Consider the following 14,588-nt stretch of genomic DNA (forward strand, 5'->3'; position numbering starts at 1 on the left):
TGGATTACTAATAGTATTCTACTAAGGATAGAAACTATTTCAGTACTTAATTATTCACTCAGTAAACACGTGAGTGCCATTTGTGTACTAGGCACTAAACTAGCCATCAGGGAGGGAGTTGCATGCTACCAAACAAATAAATCATTTTTTAAAAATGCGTTAAATACAATGAAGGATAATAAACAAGGTGTCCTGTAAGGGAATAATGTGGGCTGGAGGGAAACTGCTGGAGCACGCGTGGTGAGGGAAGGCTATTTCAGAGAGGGACATGAAAGGATGAGAGACAGCCGATCATGCTCCAGCTGTAAAAAAAAAAAAAAAAGACCATTTTTGTGTTTATCTGTAAAAACGAAGATATGTATCTCTTCTAAATTATAACTTCCCATGAAAGCATTAATAGTAATGCTTACATGTAGTCATAAATAAAGCTGTTATTAATGGAACTGTTTACTCACTAATCTAACATGAACTCATGATGGCAGGTTTATTTTAAAATACAATAAATACCTCTTCTTAGACCAGTAGTCTCATTATCTGAACTTTCTCTCCAAACTAGTCTTTAAACTTTATTTTCATGGTACAGGGGAAACATGGCTGTGCTCTGGGGACAGAGAGAGCTTGAAAGCTAGTTAGAACATTTTCTCCCTCCTCCGCCTCACCTCATCTAGCAACCCCCGAGTCCTGCCCCAAAGTGCTTAATGAGGTGACAAGAAGAAAATGTTCTCTTGAATTTTTTTTAAAGCTCTATCCATAATTGTATTGTTTGAAGAAATACCATCATAGTGAATTTTCACGCCAGTCTTTTTAGAGAATTGAAGAAAGAAGAAATTGACTGAAATAATTATGTCATATATATTTTTTCAAGAATTTGAAGAATTTAGATACAGTAAGTCATGGATAGGCTAATTGATATAAACAAGAGTTAAGTTTCTACGGCATCTCATCAACATTGGAACAAAATGACATTGGTTATTCAAGGACCTGCTGTACTTTTAACCCAATTTTAGGGCCCTGGAGGTTGATGCTTCGGAAGGGAGAGAAGTGCAAAATGTGACACGACTTAAAGTCATAGAGGAGGTTAGGATTAGGTTCCCACATAATGTAAAACAAAACAAGATACTGTACCACTTTATTCCCAGTGGGATGGCTAAAATCAAAGAGACAATAACAAGTGTTGACTAGACTGTGAAGAAACTAGAACCTTCATACATTGCTGGTGGGATAGAAAAAGGACACAGCCACTTTGGAAAATGGTTTGGCAGTTCCTCAAAAAGTTAAACATAGCAATACGAACAAATTCAATCCCTAGATATATATGCCAAAGAATTGAAACATATGTCTATACAAAAACATGTATGTGAATATTCCTAGTGGCATTATTCATAACAGCCAAAAAGTAAAAACCACAATCTATGAATGGACTAACAAAATGGTATATCCATAAAATGAAATGTTATTTAGCATTAAAAAGGAATGAAATGCTGATACCACAGCATGGATTCATCTTGAAAACACAGCCAATCACAGAAGGCCATATATTGTTTGGTTCCACTTATAATATGTCCAAATAGGTAAAGCCATAGAAACAAGGTAATTCGTGATTGTCAATCGCTGGGGAAGGGGAAATTGGAGTTGTACTGCTAAGGATATGGGGTTCATATGGGATATGATAAGAATGTTCAGAAATTAGACAATGGTGAAGATTATAGGAGACTATGGATACATAAAAACAAAAGTGACTTTTATAGTATGTGAAGTATCTCAGTCTCTGTAAATGTATTAAGAAATCATTCTTAGGCATGGTATTGTCATTTAAATATATAGCTTTATTAAATGTTGGTTAACATCATTTTCACATTGATCTTTTGCTCCTTTTGTAAGAGACAGATTTTCATTGTGAGTCAAATAGTAAAAGTCTTTACTGGAAAACCGTCATTTTATATCTAAATATGTATATAAGTTATCCAGGTAGTAGATGATTCAGTCCCTTAGATCATGTAGTAAATACTTAGCTAGTAGTAGGTGCTTTTTTACTATTTTATAATCTTAAGTACCCTTGTAGGTATGGAAAAATCTAAAATTTGTTTCTAAATGTTATGAACAAAATGAACAAACTAATATAGCCATGTTAACATGTTAAAATGCAGCATCTGAGACTTGATAACGTAGACCAGCGGCTGGTGTGCCACAAGAATTTTTAAAGCATGCCATACCTGACTATTTAGTCAGAAGCACTGACCTGTTTTCCCTTAGATTGTCAAGTAAAAGAATTATAACAGCCAGCACAACAATAGACATTTGTTAGGAATGCGTAAAAATTCTACCCATTTTTTTGTCAGATTGACAAAAAACACCACATTTTTTGGTGTGCAGAATTTTAGTAATTTTTGCCATGAGCTGAAAAAGGTTGAAAATCTCTGTATTAGACAAAGTAAAGAAATGCTTTCTTTTGTTGTAGATTTGTTATAATGTTTTAAAAGTTCAAAAATTATTTCTAATTTTAAATTTATACTTAATGAGATTACCAGGATTTAATTTCTTATCCCAGAGTTTATACTAGTGGATTACCAGATCTGTAATTCTTTGCAATATCCCACAGTTGAGTACAAATTACGGTATATAAATGTGAAAATTGCCTAAAGTTTCAAAACTCAGACATTTAGAATGAAGTTTCAGAAGAGACCCATGGTGATGATCTCCTTTGTTGTTGAGAAAGGTGGTCTCTTATTTTTCAGTAATTGCTGAGTGGATGGTTTGCTACCATAAAGCTGTCAGGATTGATTTAAGTAAAACTTGACACGGTTGCTATTTCATAGTCCAGGCAGCACAGAATCTGAACTTTAAAGCAAAGCGTATGGAAATTTAAAAAATTCTGTCATACTTGAGGGATTTTTTTTTTCTCTTTACCTTTTAGAAATTTTATTAAAACTGGAAACACTGGGATTTCAGCACTTGATCATGGAGGGGAAGAAGTTGGTAATGCTGTTCTTTTCTGGCTGCCCTTCCCCCTTCCCCCAGGAAACAAAGCCTGTTTTGTCTCATGCCTGCTTGTGAGGTCTGCTGCACCCCATGTGGGTGCACAGCTCTGCGCTTTGTTGAAATGCTTGAGATACTCAGAAGGTAAAGAACAGGATGCTTCTGGAGAGGGATAAATCTGCCTCAGTAGATAAACAAGGCTGTTTGAATTGGTCATTTAAGTGAGCTCTTTATATGGAAACCTTGGCACTGCTTGTATCCATAGGTAACAGCATGTAGGTAAACACAGTCTAAAAGTGCCCACCATTATTAGCCAGAGAGGCTGTTTCTGTTGCATATTTTGGGGAGATTTCTATTTAATTCTGCAGAGTTGTTCTTCCTTCATCTTGTAATGTCCTGTTTTTTCTTTTATGTGGTTTTGAATCGCCAGATAAGCTTAAATTTGCACCAGATTTTACCAACCGCTTCATTATGTGATCATTGTCATCAATGATTACTGCTTATGGTGGGAAGCAGAGGATATTTACCTCTTTGTTTTCATGCAATTTTGTCATTGTCCAGTTAGATTTCACAAGGAATATATATTACTTTTATTAACGTATTAAATGCTGTATTACTTGATAAAAACCATTTAACACATCAAATGTTTGAGAGTGTATAGATCTAGAACATGTTTTGAAATCATGTTTTACAATTACAGCAATCCTCAACTTACTAATGAGCTATTTCCTAACAGTTATTTTTTAAATTTTTATTTATTTAATTGCTTACAAGTGAAAACATTTTCCCCTAATATATTTTTCTTGCTCTAGGCCTCAATCTATGAGACATTCAATGTATATGGTAGATTCTCAGATCAGCCCCTGATTCATATTTAGTTCATATTATCAAACTTGACATAGCACAATGTAGAAAACATTTCTCTGCGGAAATATGTTGAATGTCCTGGAATGCCAGGAACATGTTTCATCAAAAGAGAAGGATTCCTAAGGGGGTTGAGCTAAGACTCAATCTCCACCACCCATTTTTTTTTTTTTTCCAGTTAGATCTTCCAAGAGATATGTTATCTTTGTGGATCATAGAATACTTTGAAACAATGAGTTGCAAGTGGAAAGAGGGGAAGGGATCAAGGGAATTCTAGCCAGGATGATTTCTGTAGGCATACTAATCTTAAAGTTTAAGAACTATTCTGGAAATGGGAGGAGACTAACAATTGTAGAGTATCTACTATATTCAGAATTATAACAGACTGAAGACCCAGTGCACAAAATTCGTGCATGGCAGGGGGAGGAGCCCCCGTGGGATGTCTGACTGATGGCTTAGGCCCACTCCCCAGCAGTTGAGGGGAGCGGGCCTAAGCTGGCAGTCAGACATCTTAGCACTGCTGCGGAGGTGGAAAGGCTTCTGCCTCTGCCGCTGCGCTCACCAGCTCTGAGCCTGGCTTCTGGATGAGCAGCGCTCCCATGTGGGAGCGCACTGACCACAAGGGGGCAGCTCCTGCATTGAGTGTCTGCCCCTTGGTGGTCAGTACACATCATAGCGACCAGTCATTCTGCCAGTCAGTCGATTTGCATATTAGTCTTTTGTTATAAAGTAATATAACAAAGGATGCCTTACATATATTACTTAATCCCCACCGTGACTCCAAAATGAAAATGTTAATATCCCCTGCTATCCAAGGATTGGCAAAAGTAGGTTTATGGAAAATTATTCAACAGTAAAAATTATTCAATAATTAAATAATACAAGAATAAACTATGCTTTGCATATTCACAACTATAAGCCTACTTTTGCCCACCCCTGCAGTTGAGGAAACCAAAAATTAGATGAATTACTAAATTGGTGTACTCAATTCTACAATAGTTGTGGTTTGACTCTACAGGCTTGTGTTTTTTATAGCATACTATGATGCCTGTCAGTTGTGCGTCTAATGTGGGTAGGTAGATAAAAGCAATTGTATTAAATGAGATTATTGATTGGTACCTGACAATATTAGCTCTCAATTTTTTTGGGCCTTTTTCCTATGTATCCCCTATAAAATATTAACTATAAACCATAGTTATGAAAGTTTTAGCAATTTGTCCTTTGTAAATACATTTCATAAATAAGTCTGGCCTTTTTTCCACATAAAAGGTTAATTAAGGCTTTGAAAAGTATGAAACAGTATGTCTGTCATATTTTGACATCCTTCTCTGTTCTGCCAGACAAAATATTTGAAAGAGATAACCAAAAAGACATAACTGGGGTCACAATCTCTCTAGGTCAGAAAAAATGAAACTACACAAAGTAGCAGTAAGCCAGGGCAGGGCTAGGGGCCAGTGAGGTCCTGAGGATATCAGGAACTCAGAGCTAAGAACAAAGAAAGAGGGGCTGAAACCATGTGTAGAACTGACTGTCCCTAAGCTAGTACAAAAAGCAAGTATTGACCACATGTCAGGTCATGAATTTCAAGAATCAGTATGCAGACATGCTATTTTAACCACATGTACTTAAATTAGATCCCAATAGTAAGTTAGCTTCAAAAAGAAAAAAGTGGCTTGCCCTGCCAGCTATTAAAACATAAAGGTTGTGATTAAAAGTGTTGTATCTGATATAAGAGTAACACACTTAATGAGCAAGATAGGCAATCCAAAAACAAAAATAACAAAACATGGAGATTGAACCTGTTAAAGATGATTGGTGGAAGGATGCACTTTCTATGAGTGGTGTCAGAACTAATGGATAGTCATGAAGAAAGATAGAATTAGGCCCCTTCATTCGGTCTAATTCCAAAATGGATTGAATTGCCAAAGAATTACATTTTATAAAGTGGAACCATATAGTTTTTAATTTAAAGATTGATGAATTCCTCTTTTACCTGGGATTGGAGAAACTATAGCTCAAATTTCAAAATATATTGATGAATTTGACAACTTAAAAAAATAAACTAAAAATATATAATAAGCTGAGGGAAATTACTTTTTACATATATATGACATAGGTGTTTTTTGTTTGTTTTTTTAATCCCTGGTATATAAAGGTTGTCTAAAAAAGGAAAAGATAAAGAATTCATATAAAAATGCAAGTTTAAAATGTGGAAGGTGACCAAGCTTCTATAAGACAAAGCAAAATATTGTGAAACCATTTCTCATCTTTCAGAATGGTAAAAATCCAAAAGTTTTGTAAGGCTGTGGTGGATAAAAAGATAGTCTTCATATATTACTTATAGAGCTATAACAAAGTACAACCTCTATATGTACGGGAAAGAGGGGGATGACTTGGCAATGTTACTTAGTTTTTAACCAGTGACTCAGCAATCTCTCCAATCTAGGACTCTACCCCAAAGATACAGTAGTAGGAATACAAAATTGTGTATGTCGAGATTCTTCTGTATGGTACTCTTTAGTAATAGTGAAGATCTAATAGAGAATTGTTTATTAGGGGTGTCGAACTCAGTCAGAGAAGGGGCCAAAATCTAAAATCCAGCCTAAATCGCGGGCCGAATGGTTTACTGAACAGTCATAAACTGTCATTGTGATGGAAACGCAGCGGAGTGCAGTGATGACAGCGCGGTGCGGGCCACATTACAAGGCCTGGCGGGACGGATTTGGCCCGCGGGCCTTGTGTTTGACACATGTGGTTTAGATGGAATACTAATCAACTATTTAAAAAAGAAAATGAGGAAAACCTTTATATATTGCTTTGGAATGAACTCATATATTATTCTATTCTTAAAAATCTAAGCAAAGACACAGCAACTTCTCAGATATATGTTAGTATCCTATGAATATCTGACTCCACTTTGCTTTTTCTATTTAATAAGCAAAGTAGTATCAAGTTATCTCTTGGGTGGGGGGATGGTGGGTGAAAAGGAAAATAAGTCTCTAAAATTCAAAAGCAAAGTCAAGTGAACCACACGTAGAGTTGGCTGAGTCACACAGAGAGGAATTATTTCAGGTGACTTTTAATCACATTGATCTTACTATTTACACCAAAAGAAATATCTGAAGGACGAAACATTGGGAAACTTTTATGAATCAGTAGGTTGAATTTTAACTAAGGCATCTGAAGGAGGTTGCTCTAAAATTTTTCTTCTACTCTCCTTGGTTCTTATGTCTTACTGGACTCAGAAGAGTTGGTAAGTCTAAAGGGAAATGGGTAGGATTTCTGTATTGTTGTGAATACTCAACTCAGTTTTAGTGGTTTTTTAGTACAAACTTTGTGCCAGTCCCTGTGCTAGGCACTGGGATACAGGCAATCCTTGGATTATGTTGGACTTGACGTACGTTGTTTCCTGTTTATGTCGCCATCTCCCATTTATTTATTTAAAGTTCTATCATTTCAACATACGTACATATGTGCTTTATGTTTTTTATTATTTATTTACCACAAGTAAAGGACAGGAGTTGTTATCTATCTTTTACATGTTTTTTTACTGCTTCACTTCATTACTGCTGTGTATGTGCTCCGTGTGAGTGACGTAGGTGCTTATGTAGCTTGGTTCTGACTTATGGCAAAAATAGTGTTACGTCACGCCAATGTAACCCGAGGACCTACTGTATATATGTGGTTATGTCCCCACTCCTGTGGCACTCCAGTCTAAGAGAGTATATACACAAATTTGTAAATAAAAATTACAGTCCGGTGAGAAATATCAAATGGAAAAGTCCTGAGGTAAGACAGTTCTTATTGTTTATAACAGACTCTGGGAAAGACTGAGGTGAAAGAGACCCATACCAAGACACATCATAATTAAAATGCCAAGGGTTAAAGACAAAGAATCTTAAAAGCAGCAAAAGAAAAGCCATTAGTCATCTACAAGGAGCACCCATATGACCAACTGATTTCTCAACAGAAACTTTGCAGGCCAGAAGGGAGTAGCAAGAAATATTGAAAGTGATGAAAAGCAAGGACCTATAACCAAGATTGCGCTCCCCAGCAAAACTCTCATTTAGAATTGAAGATCAGATGAAGAGCTTCATAGACAAGAAAAAGCTAAAGAACTTCATCACCAAATCAGTATTATATGAAATGTTGAAGGGTATTATTTAAGAAGAAGAAGAAGAAGAAAATAAGAAAATGATTTTATATATAAATTCATATATATTCATACTCCTAGCTGGCTTGGCTCAGTGGATAGAATGTCGGCCTGCGGACTGAAGGGTCCCAGATTCAATTCCAGTCAAGGGCATGTGCCTGGGTTGTAGGCTTGATACCCGGTAGTAGGCATGCAGGAGGCAGCCAATCATTGATGCTTATCATTAATCTCCCTTCCTCCCCCTCTCCCTCCCTCCTCCAAAATCAGTAAAATGTATTTTTTAAAATATGAACAATAAAATGGCGATGACATATCTATCAATGAGCAATTAAACCTAAAAATCTAAACAAAAAATGTAATGAATAAAATAAACTGATAAATAAAGTAGAATCAGAGGCATGGAAACATGGAACACACTGGCAAGTCCCAAAGAAAGGGGGCCAGGAAGAGATTAAGCAAAGGTCTTCTGCATATATTCATTTCCTATGGACACAGATAATAGAGCAGTGAATGCCTAGGGTGAGGCGGGAACCAGGTAGAGGGGGTATGGAGGGAAAAAGATGGACATCTGTAATACTCTCAACAATAAAGACTAAAAGAATTTTTGTTTTAATTTTAACGTCTGAAAAAGTGATACATCGTTCTTAACGTTTTCACATAATAAAATTTCCATCTGCTTACCGAGATTACCACAATTCACAGTGTGGTTGTATCAGTAACTGAAACTCACTAGCATAAGAATCCAGTCCATTTCTAATTGTTAGATGGTGTAATGTAGGTTCAACTAAAAAAATTGTGACTACCTGGCTGTATTGGGGGTATCATGGTATTGAATGAGATAGCTCTCTGCCATCCAGATGTTTGTAGGCTTATTTTTAGCATGCAGCAGATCAATGTAATATACTTTATTATAAGTGTACTAGAGGCCCGGTGCTTGAAATTCGTGCACAGGTAGGGTCCCTAGGCCTGGCTGGCGATCAGGGTCGATCTGTGAGATGACTGACGGGGTGATTGGGGCCCCTGCTCGCACCCGCCTTGACTAGCCTGGCACCGCCCTGTCCCCCGCTGCTGCTGCCAGTAGGGGTCTGGGGCAGCTCCTATGTTGAGCATCTGCCCCCTGGTGGTCAGTGAGCATCACAGTGACCCATCATTCCACCGTTGAGTCGATTTGCATATTAGGATTTTATATGGTCTACTAGAGGCCTGGTGCACAAAATTCGGGCATTCGGGGTGGGGGGGTTCCTCAGCCCGGACTGCACCTCTCACAGTCTGGGGGCCCTCAGGGGATGTCACAGAGGCGAGGCGGGAGAAGCTCCCATCACTGCTGCTGCGCTAGCCAGCCATGAGCCTGGCTTCTGGCGGGGCAGCGCTCCCCCTGTGGGAGCACACTGACCACCAGGAGACAGCTCCTGCATTGAGCATCTGCCCCCTGGTGGTCAGTGCGTGTCATAGCAACTGGTCATTCTGCTGTACGGTTGATTTGCATATTAGCCTTTTTACTATATAGGATAATAATAAAAGCACAATATGCTAATTAGACTGGACAGCTGAACATCCTTCCAGACAACTTTCCGGATGAAACGGGCTGCAAGGGCCGAGCCCCTTGCAGGAATTTCGTGCATCAGACCTCTAAGAGTTATATATTTTAGGATGTATTACAGGTTGGTAATATTTTTTAATCCTTACTCCAGGATATGCTTATTGACTTTTGACAGAGAGGAAGTGAGAGAAAGAAGCATCAGTTGCCTTCTGTATGTGCCCTCACCAAGGACTGAACCTGCATCCTTTGAGGTGTATGAGACAATGCCCCACCAGGGATCATTTTGATGGGCTTTACTGCTCAGAATCTTTTGTCTCACTTGCTTTGGGTGATGTTTATGGTTTTTTAGTTTTTGTTTTGTTTTGTTTTGTTTTGTTTTTACTGATTTGAGAGAGAGAAGGAAATGTCGATTTGTTGTTCCACTTTTTTATGCATTCATTAGTTTCTTGTATGTGCCCTGTCCAAGGATCGAACCCACAACCTTGGTATATATGGAAGACGCTCTAACCAACTGAGCTACCTGGCCAGGGTGGGAGATGTGTTTTTAACTTAAATATGCATTTCTATTTTGTAATAAGCAATGCATTCATACCATTCAAGCTTTAAAAAGTTACCAAAAATGTCTCTCTTCTATTCAGTCCTTTAGTTAAACAGTTTCCCAGCTCCAGAGCCAACGTGTATTGGTTGTTTATTGGCTGCTGTTCAATTCATATTCTCTGGATAGGCATGTAGTGTACATTTCCCCCTTTATTTTATACTCTCTGCTCTGCACTTTGCTTTTAACTTCATGTGTCCTAGACTGCTCCTTGTCATTCGCTGCCAGTTGGAGCTGTCCCTTGATTCTTTTCTCTGTGGCTGCCTCGCAGCTTATAACAACATGACTGACTACTAGTAGTAATAAACGACATAACCATTTCACTACTGATGGGTCTTTAGGTTATTTCCAGATTTACTACAGAAAGGGACTAATATCCTCAGTTAAGTATCCCCAGTTGCTTTGAATAACTAAGTATCCCTTTCCTTTGCTAGTTTTTTAGGACGCATCTTTTGTTTCATTTCAGCCATGAACCAGAGAATCAGTCAAAGTGCTCCAGTGAAGCAGCCACCACCCCTGGCTCCCCAGAGCCCTCAGGGAGGAGTCCTGGGTGGCGGCAGCTCTAACCAGCAGCAACAGATGCGGCTGCAGCAACTGCAGATGGAGAAAGAGAGGCTGCGACTGAAGCAGCAAGAACTGCTTCGGCAGGTGAGGCCACAGGTTAGAAACCAGCCTTCCACTTTTTGGGGTCCGTTTTCCTACTGGAATTTGGATGTATAGAGTGACACAGAAACACTCTATCCATCTCTGTCCTTATCTTAGTTTAGTTTCTTGACTGGGCTCTGATCACATGGAATGTAACATGTAAAACGTATCACAGAGAGGTTTGGGCTGCGGTAACTGCAGGCACGCAAAAATTGAAGGAAGCAAAGGTGCTTCTTCACATGTCCCTGGAATTGCAGAATACTGAGCTTTTGCAGATTACTACTTCTGAACATTCACTAACAAGGAAACCCTGGGGCTACCGCTTAGGGAAGAACATCTTTTACTTTAAATGAATTGTTGATCTGGGGAAATACTCCAGGGTATTTCTCATATGACAACTATCTTTCAGTATTGCTCAATCTAAGATTTTTAAAAAAATATATTTTGTTGATTTTTTTATTTACAGAGAGGAAGGGAGTGAGGTAGAGAGTTAGAAACATTGAGGTGAGAGAAACATCGATCAGGTGCCTCCTGCGCACCCCTTACTAGGGACGTGCCTGCAACCAAGGTACATGCCCTTAATCGGAATCGAATCTGGGACCCTTCAGTCTGCAGGCTGACGCTCTATTCTCTGAGCCAAACCGGTTAGGGCTCAATCTAAGATTTTTAAAACATAACACAAGTTATCCTAAGTTTGGAAGGTGCCAAATTCTGTAAAAATTACCTGCTAATGGGGTTTTTGTTTTTTGTTTTTTGTTGGGAAGGAAAGGACATTAGAGATATTAAAACCCTTTATGACCTTTCTATCAGTTTTCTTTCAGAAACTACTGTTGGTCTTTATGTTCCATAAGAATGGATAATTCCTCATCTAAAAATCAATATTTACTTTATCTAGATCATGGGGGTGTGATCTTATCAAAGCAGTTTATTTTTTAAGTTTTCTATAAATTTTGGGGGTAATAAAAATAAGTATAAATGGTAAAAGCTGTCAGTTTCTTGCTTTTGTGTGTGTGTGTGTGTTTTTGTTTGTTTTTTTTTTGTTTGTTTTTGTTTTCAGGAACTCTCTTAATTCGTTTATAAACATTAAATACATGTGTCTATACTCTCCCTCCCCCACCTAAATCATAGCGTGCTAAGTATAGATATTAAAAAATAATATTCTACATGTCTGTTACCAGGAAGTGGGCATTTAAACAAGGTACTTTTTTTTGTAATGAGGGCTATATTTAAAAAGTGTCACTAGAGTGTTAAAGGAAATGCATGAACTAAATTGAACTCTGATTTGGGATTTGAGGATCTGGAAGCTGAGGAATTACAATAAGCCATGAAATCCCTGACAGACTCACCTTTAAAGTGTGTGTGCTGTCAGTAAGCTCTCAGTGAATGATAATGTAGCTGGCACCATGGTGGCCCCAGAGGAAGGAGAGTCTGTGCCAGCAGGTGGTGTCAGGAAGTGGTCTTGCAAGAAATATTTCTTCATCTGCCATTGAGAAGGTGGGGGCAGGAAGCATATGATCCCGTTTACGGTGTCTCTAATGACTTTCTAACAAGTTACTCTAAAGAAAAGATTTCTCACTTAACACTTTATCTTCAGAACAAAGGGGGCCATCGTGACCCATTAGGAGAAGTAAAGTAATTTAAGGGTACTCGTTACACAGCCTGTTTTCACGCTTGCTTTTTGTTTTGTTGTTATGGAGTACTAGATGGTCTAAGTAAGTACAAGTCTTAGTTTCACATATGAATGGAAGACTCTGAAAACCAAGGAATCTCATTAAAGTGATTTAATTACTTATGTCAAAGTGTTACTGTTTATAATTTCATATATAAAAGTCTAGAAATGGGTACTTATCGTTTTGGTGTGTGTTATAAACCAGCCTGGCTTGTTTTTGGTGTCTTTTTGGTGGTATTTTGGTGGGCAGAATGCTGCTCCTTGTAAAACGCTTCCTTCCAAAGAATTTTTCTGTTTTCACTTTGACTCTGGGTGATGGGTCCTGGCAGAATAGCTTCATTTCCTTGGAAGGTAACTTCTTGGGTAACCTCTTGCTCTGTTTCTTCTTTACTTCCAACTGCGTTATCTTTTCTTGCATTGAAATGACAGAACTGCTCTATTCTTATACTAATAGTCTATGTTTTTAGGGTTTTTGTTTTTTAGCAATCGGCATAAATAACATATGTCTTTAAGTCTTTTGGCTTCCTGTGAACTTCTTCCATTGACAGTTTCTCTTATCACTAAAACATCAAGTTATGTTTTTCCTGCTTCACCTAATACTCAGAAGCAAAGAACCTACCTGACCAATTGCAAATCTGATCTGGGTCCTGACACCTGGTCTTGCTGTCCTGTCCTCGATGCTGTGCAATGCTTGAGAGGTTTCAGTTTGTTGTCTGGTGACTCCATTGGCTCCTGTCTTCCTCAGTCTGCTGCTTCGGGCCAGCTTGGGAATTCTGTGCGATGGTGATGTGTCTGGATACAATTTGTAAGTCAGCCTACATAGCCAAACCATGTGGCTTGAAGTAATTTTTATCCATCTTATTTTTCACTCTTAGGCAATGCGGAATATCAATCCCAGCACAGCAAATTCTCCAAAATGTCAGGTAGGCTCTTATCTGATGTTTTAGCATTAAAAATGGAAGAGATATTAGGAAAGAGAGAAACTTGTGCTCCAAGGACCTGTCCTCACTAAAGATTAGCCCGCAGTAAAACTTCGAGCTATCTTTCTGCCAAGATACTTCAGTTAATGTTGCTCTTCCCAGAGACTCTACTATCTGTTCCCTTCCTGCTCCTCCCATACTGCTGCTAGTATTCATTTTTATTCCATAGAGGTCTTTTTTTATTTGAAATGTATTATGCCTCCAGTGTACATTCTGTCAGTCTTGAAGTCTGTCTAATTTTTATATTGTGTAGCTTTAAAAAAAGTATGAAATGGATAATTTGAAAAGTAACAACAGGAATATTGACTTGGGGAGACTACTATAGGAAAGTTTATTAACAGTCAGAATGATACTGTTAGAAAAGGAAAAATTCTTTCTAGTGAACCTTCCAAAGGGACAATATCAAAATCATTAGAAGAGAAGGATCTTCCCCGGGGAGTGTTTTGAGTTTCTTTGTTGGCTTTTATCAGCACATTTTTCCTCGATGAACCCTCAGGGAGTACTGGCTGTGCAGGTATCTTATGTAGAGGGAAAGACTGTGGCCATATTTTCTTCTGGCACAGCTACTTATCTGACTCGTGGGCAGAAACTCATTCCTGAGACCACAGGGCTTCTCTGTGCTCAGGATTCCTAGGGTTTGAAGGAATTGGGAGGTAGGAGCTCATTGCACTTCTCTCAGGTGGGCAAAGCAACCGGGAAGCCCCTCAGCTCTCTTGCATTGGGTTAGAATCAGCTGTGGAAGTGGGATTCGGCAGAATGTCACTCGTTTTGGATACTGTTGACTTGTCCATTGGGGCACTGTGCTGATAAAGTCAGATGTCATCTTCATAAAGACCAGTTAACTTTGTGAGGGGAAGAAACTCTTTATCTCATTAATGCCTCCTTTAATCAATAGATCAAGTTAGGGAATAACTCATAGACATTGTCTTTGATAAAGCAGAGAGCACATACATTCTTGCGATGAGGGCCACTGACAGCACACAATAGTCTGGAAAGAGCAAGTAGCATTGGGTCTTTATGTGGTGAAGACATTTTTCTCTTGCTTTTTCTCTGAAGTGTTTCCGAAACAAGACAATTTGTACTAAATGAAGTGGAAACTTACATAGGATCAGAAATTAACTCAAATTTGAGCCAAAAGTCTTCTATGCCAAAGTGTTTTGGGAAAT

At 38.3% G+C, this 14,588-nt stretch overlaps 1 protein-coding gene across 19 annotated transcripts in view; it reads left to right on the forward strand.

The window, feature by feature from the left end:
* YAP1 (Yes1 associated transcriptional regulator) overlaps positions 1 to 14,588 on the forward strand; it is a 106,677-nt gene that overhangs the window by 76,482 nt on the left and 15,607 nt on the right. For 6 of the 19 annotated variants that reach the window (XM_036426197.2, XM_036426189.2, XM_036426190.2 and 3 more), the window contains 2 exons: positions 10,595 to 10,788; positions 13,318 to 13,365. In XM_036426197.2, the coding sequence (XP_036282090.1) occupies positions 10,595 to 10,788; positions 13,318 to 13,365 (242 nt within the window). The remainder of the gene's footprint in view (positions 1 to 10,594; positions 10,789 to 13,317; positions 13,366 to 14,588) is intronic. The other 13 variants (XM_036426199.2, XM_036426192.2, XM_036426193.2 and 10 more) reach the window with 3 other exon arrangements.

This window comes from Pipistrellus kuhlii, unplaced genomic scaffold (genome assembly GCF_014108245.1).
Source record: "Pipistrellus kuhlii isolate mPipKuh1 unplaced genomic scaffold, mPipKuh1.p scaffold_m20_p_9, whole genome shotgun sequence".
NCBI lineage: Eukaryota > Metazoa > Chordata > Mammalia > Chiroptera > Vespertilionidae > Pipistrellus > Pipistrellus kuhlii.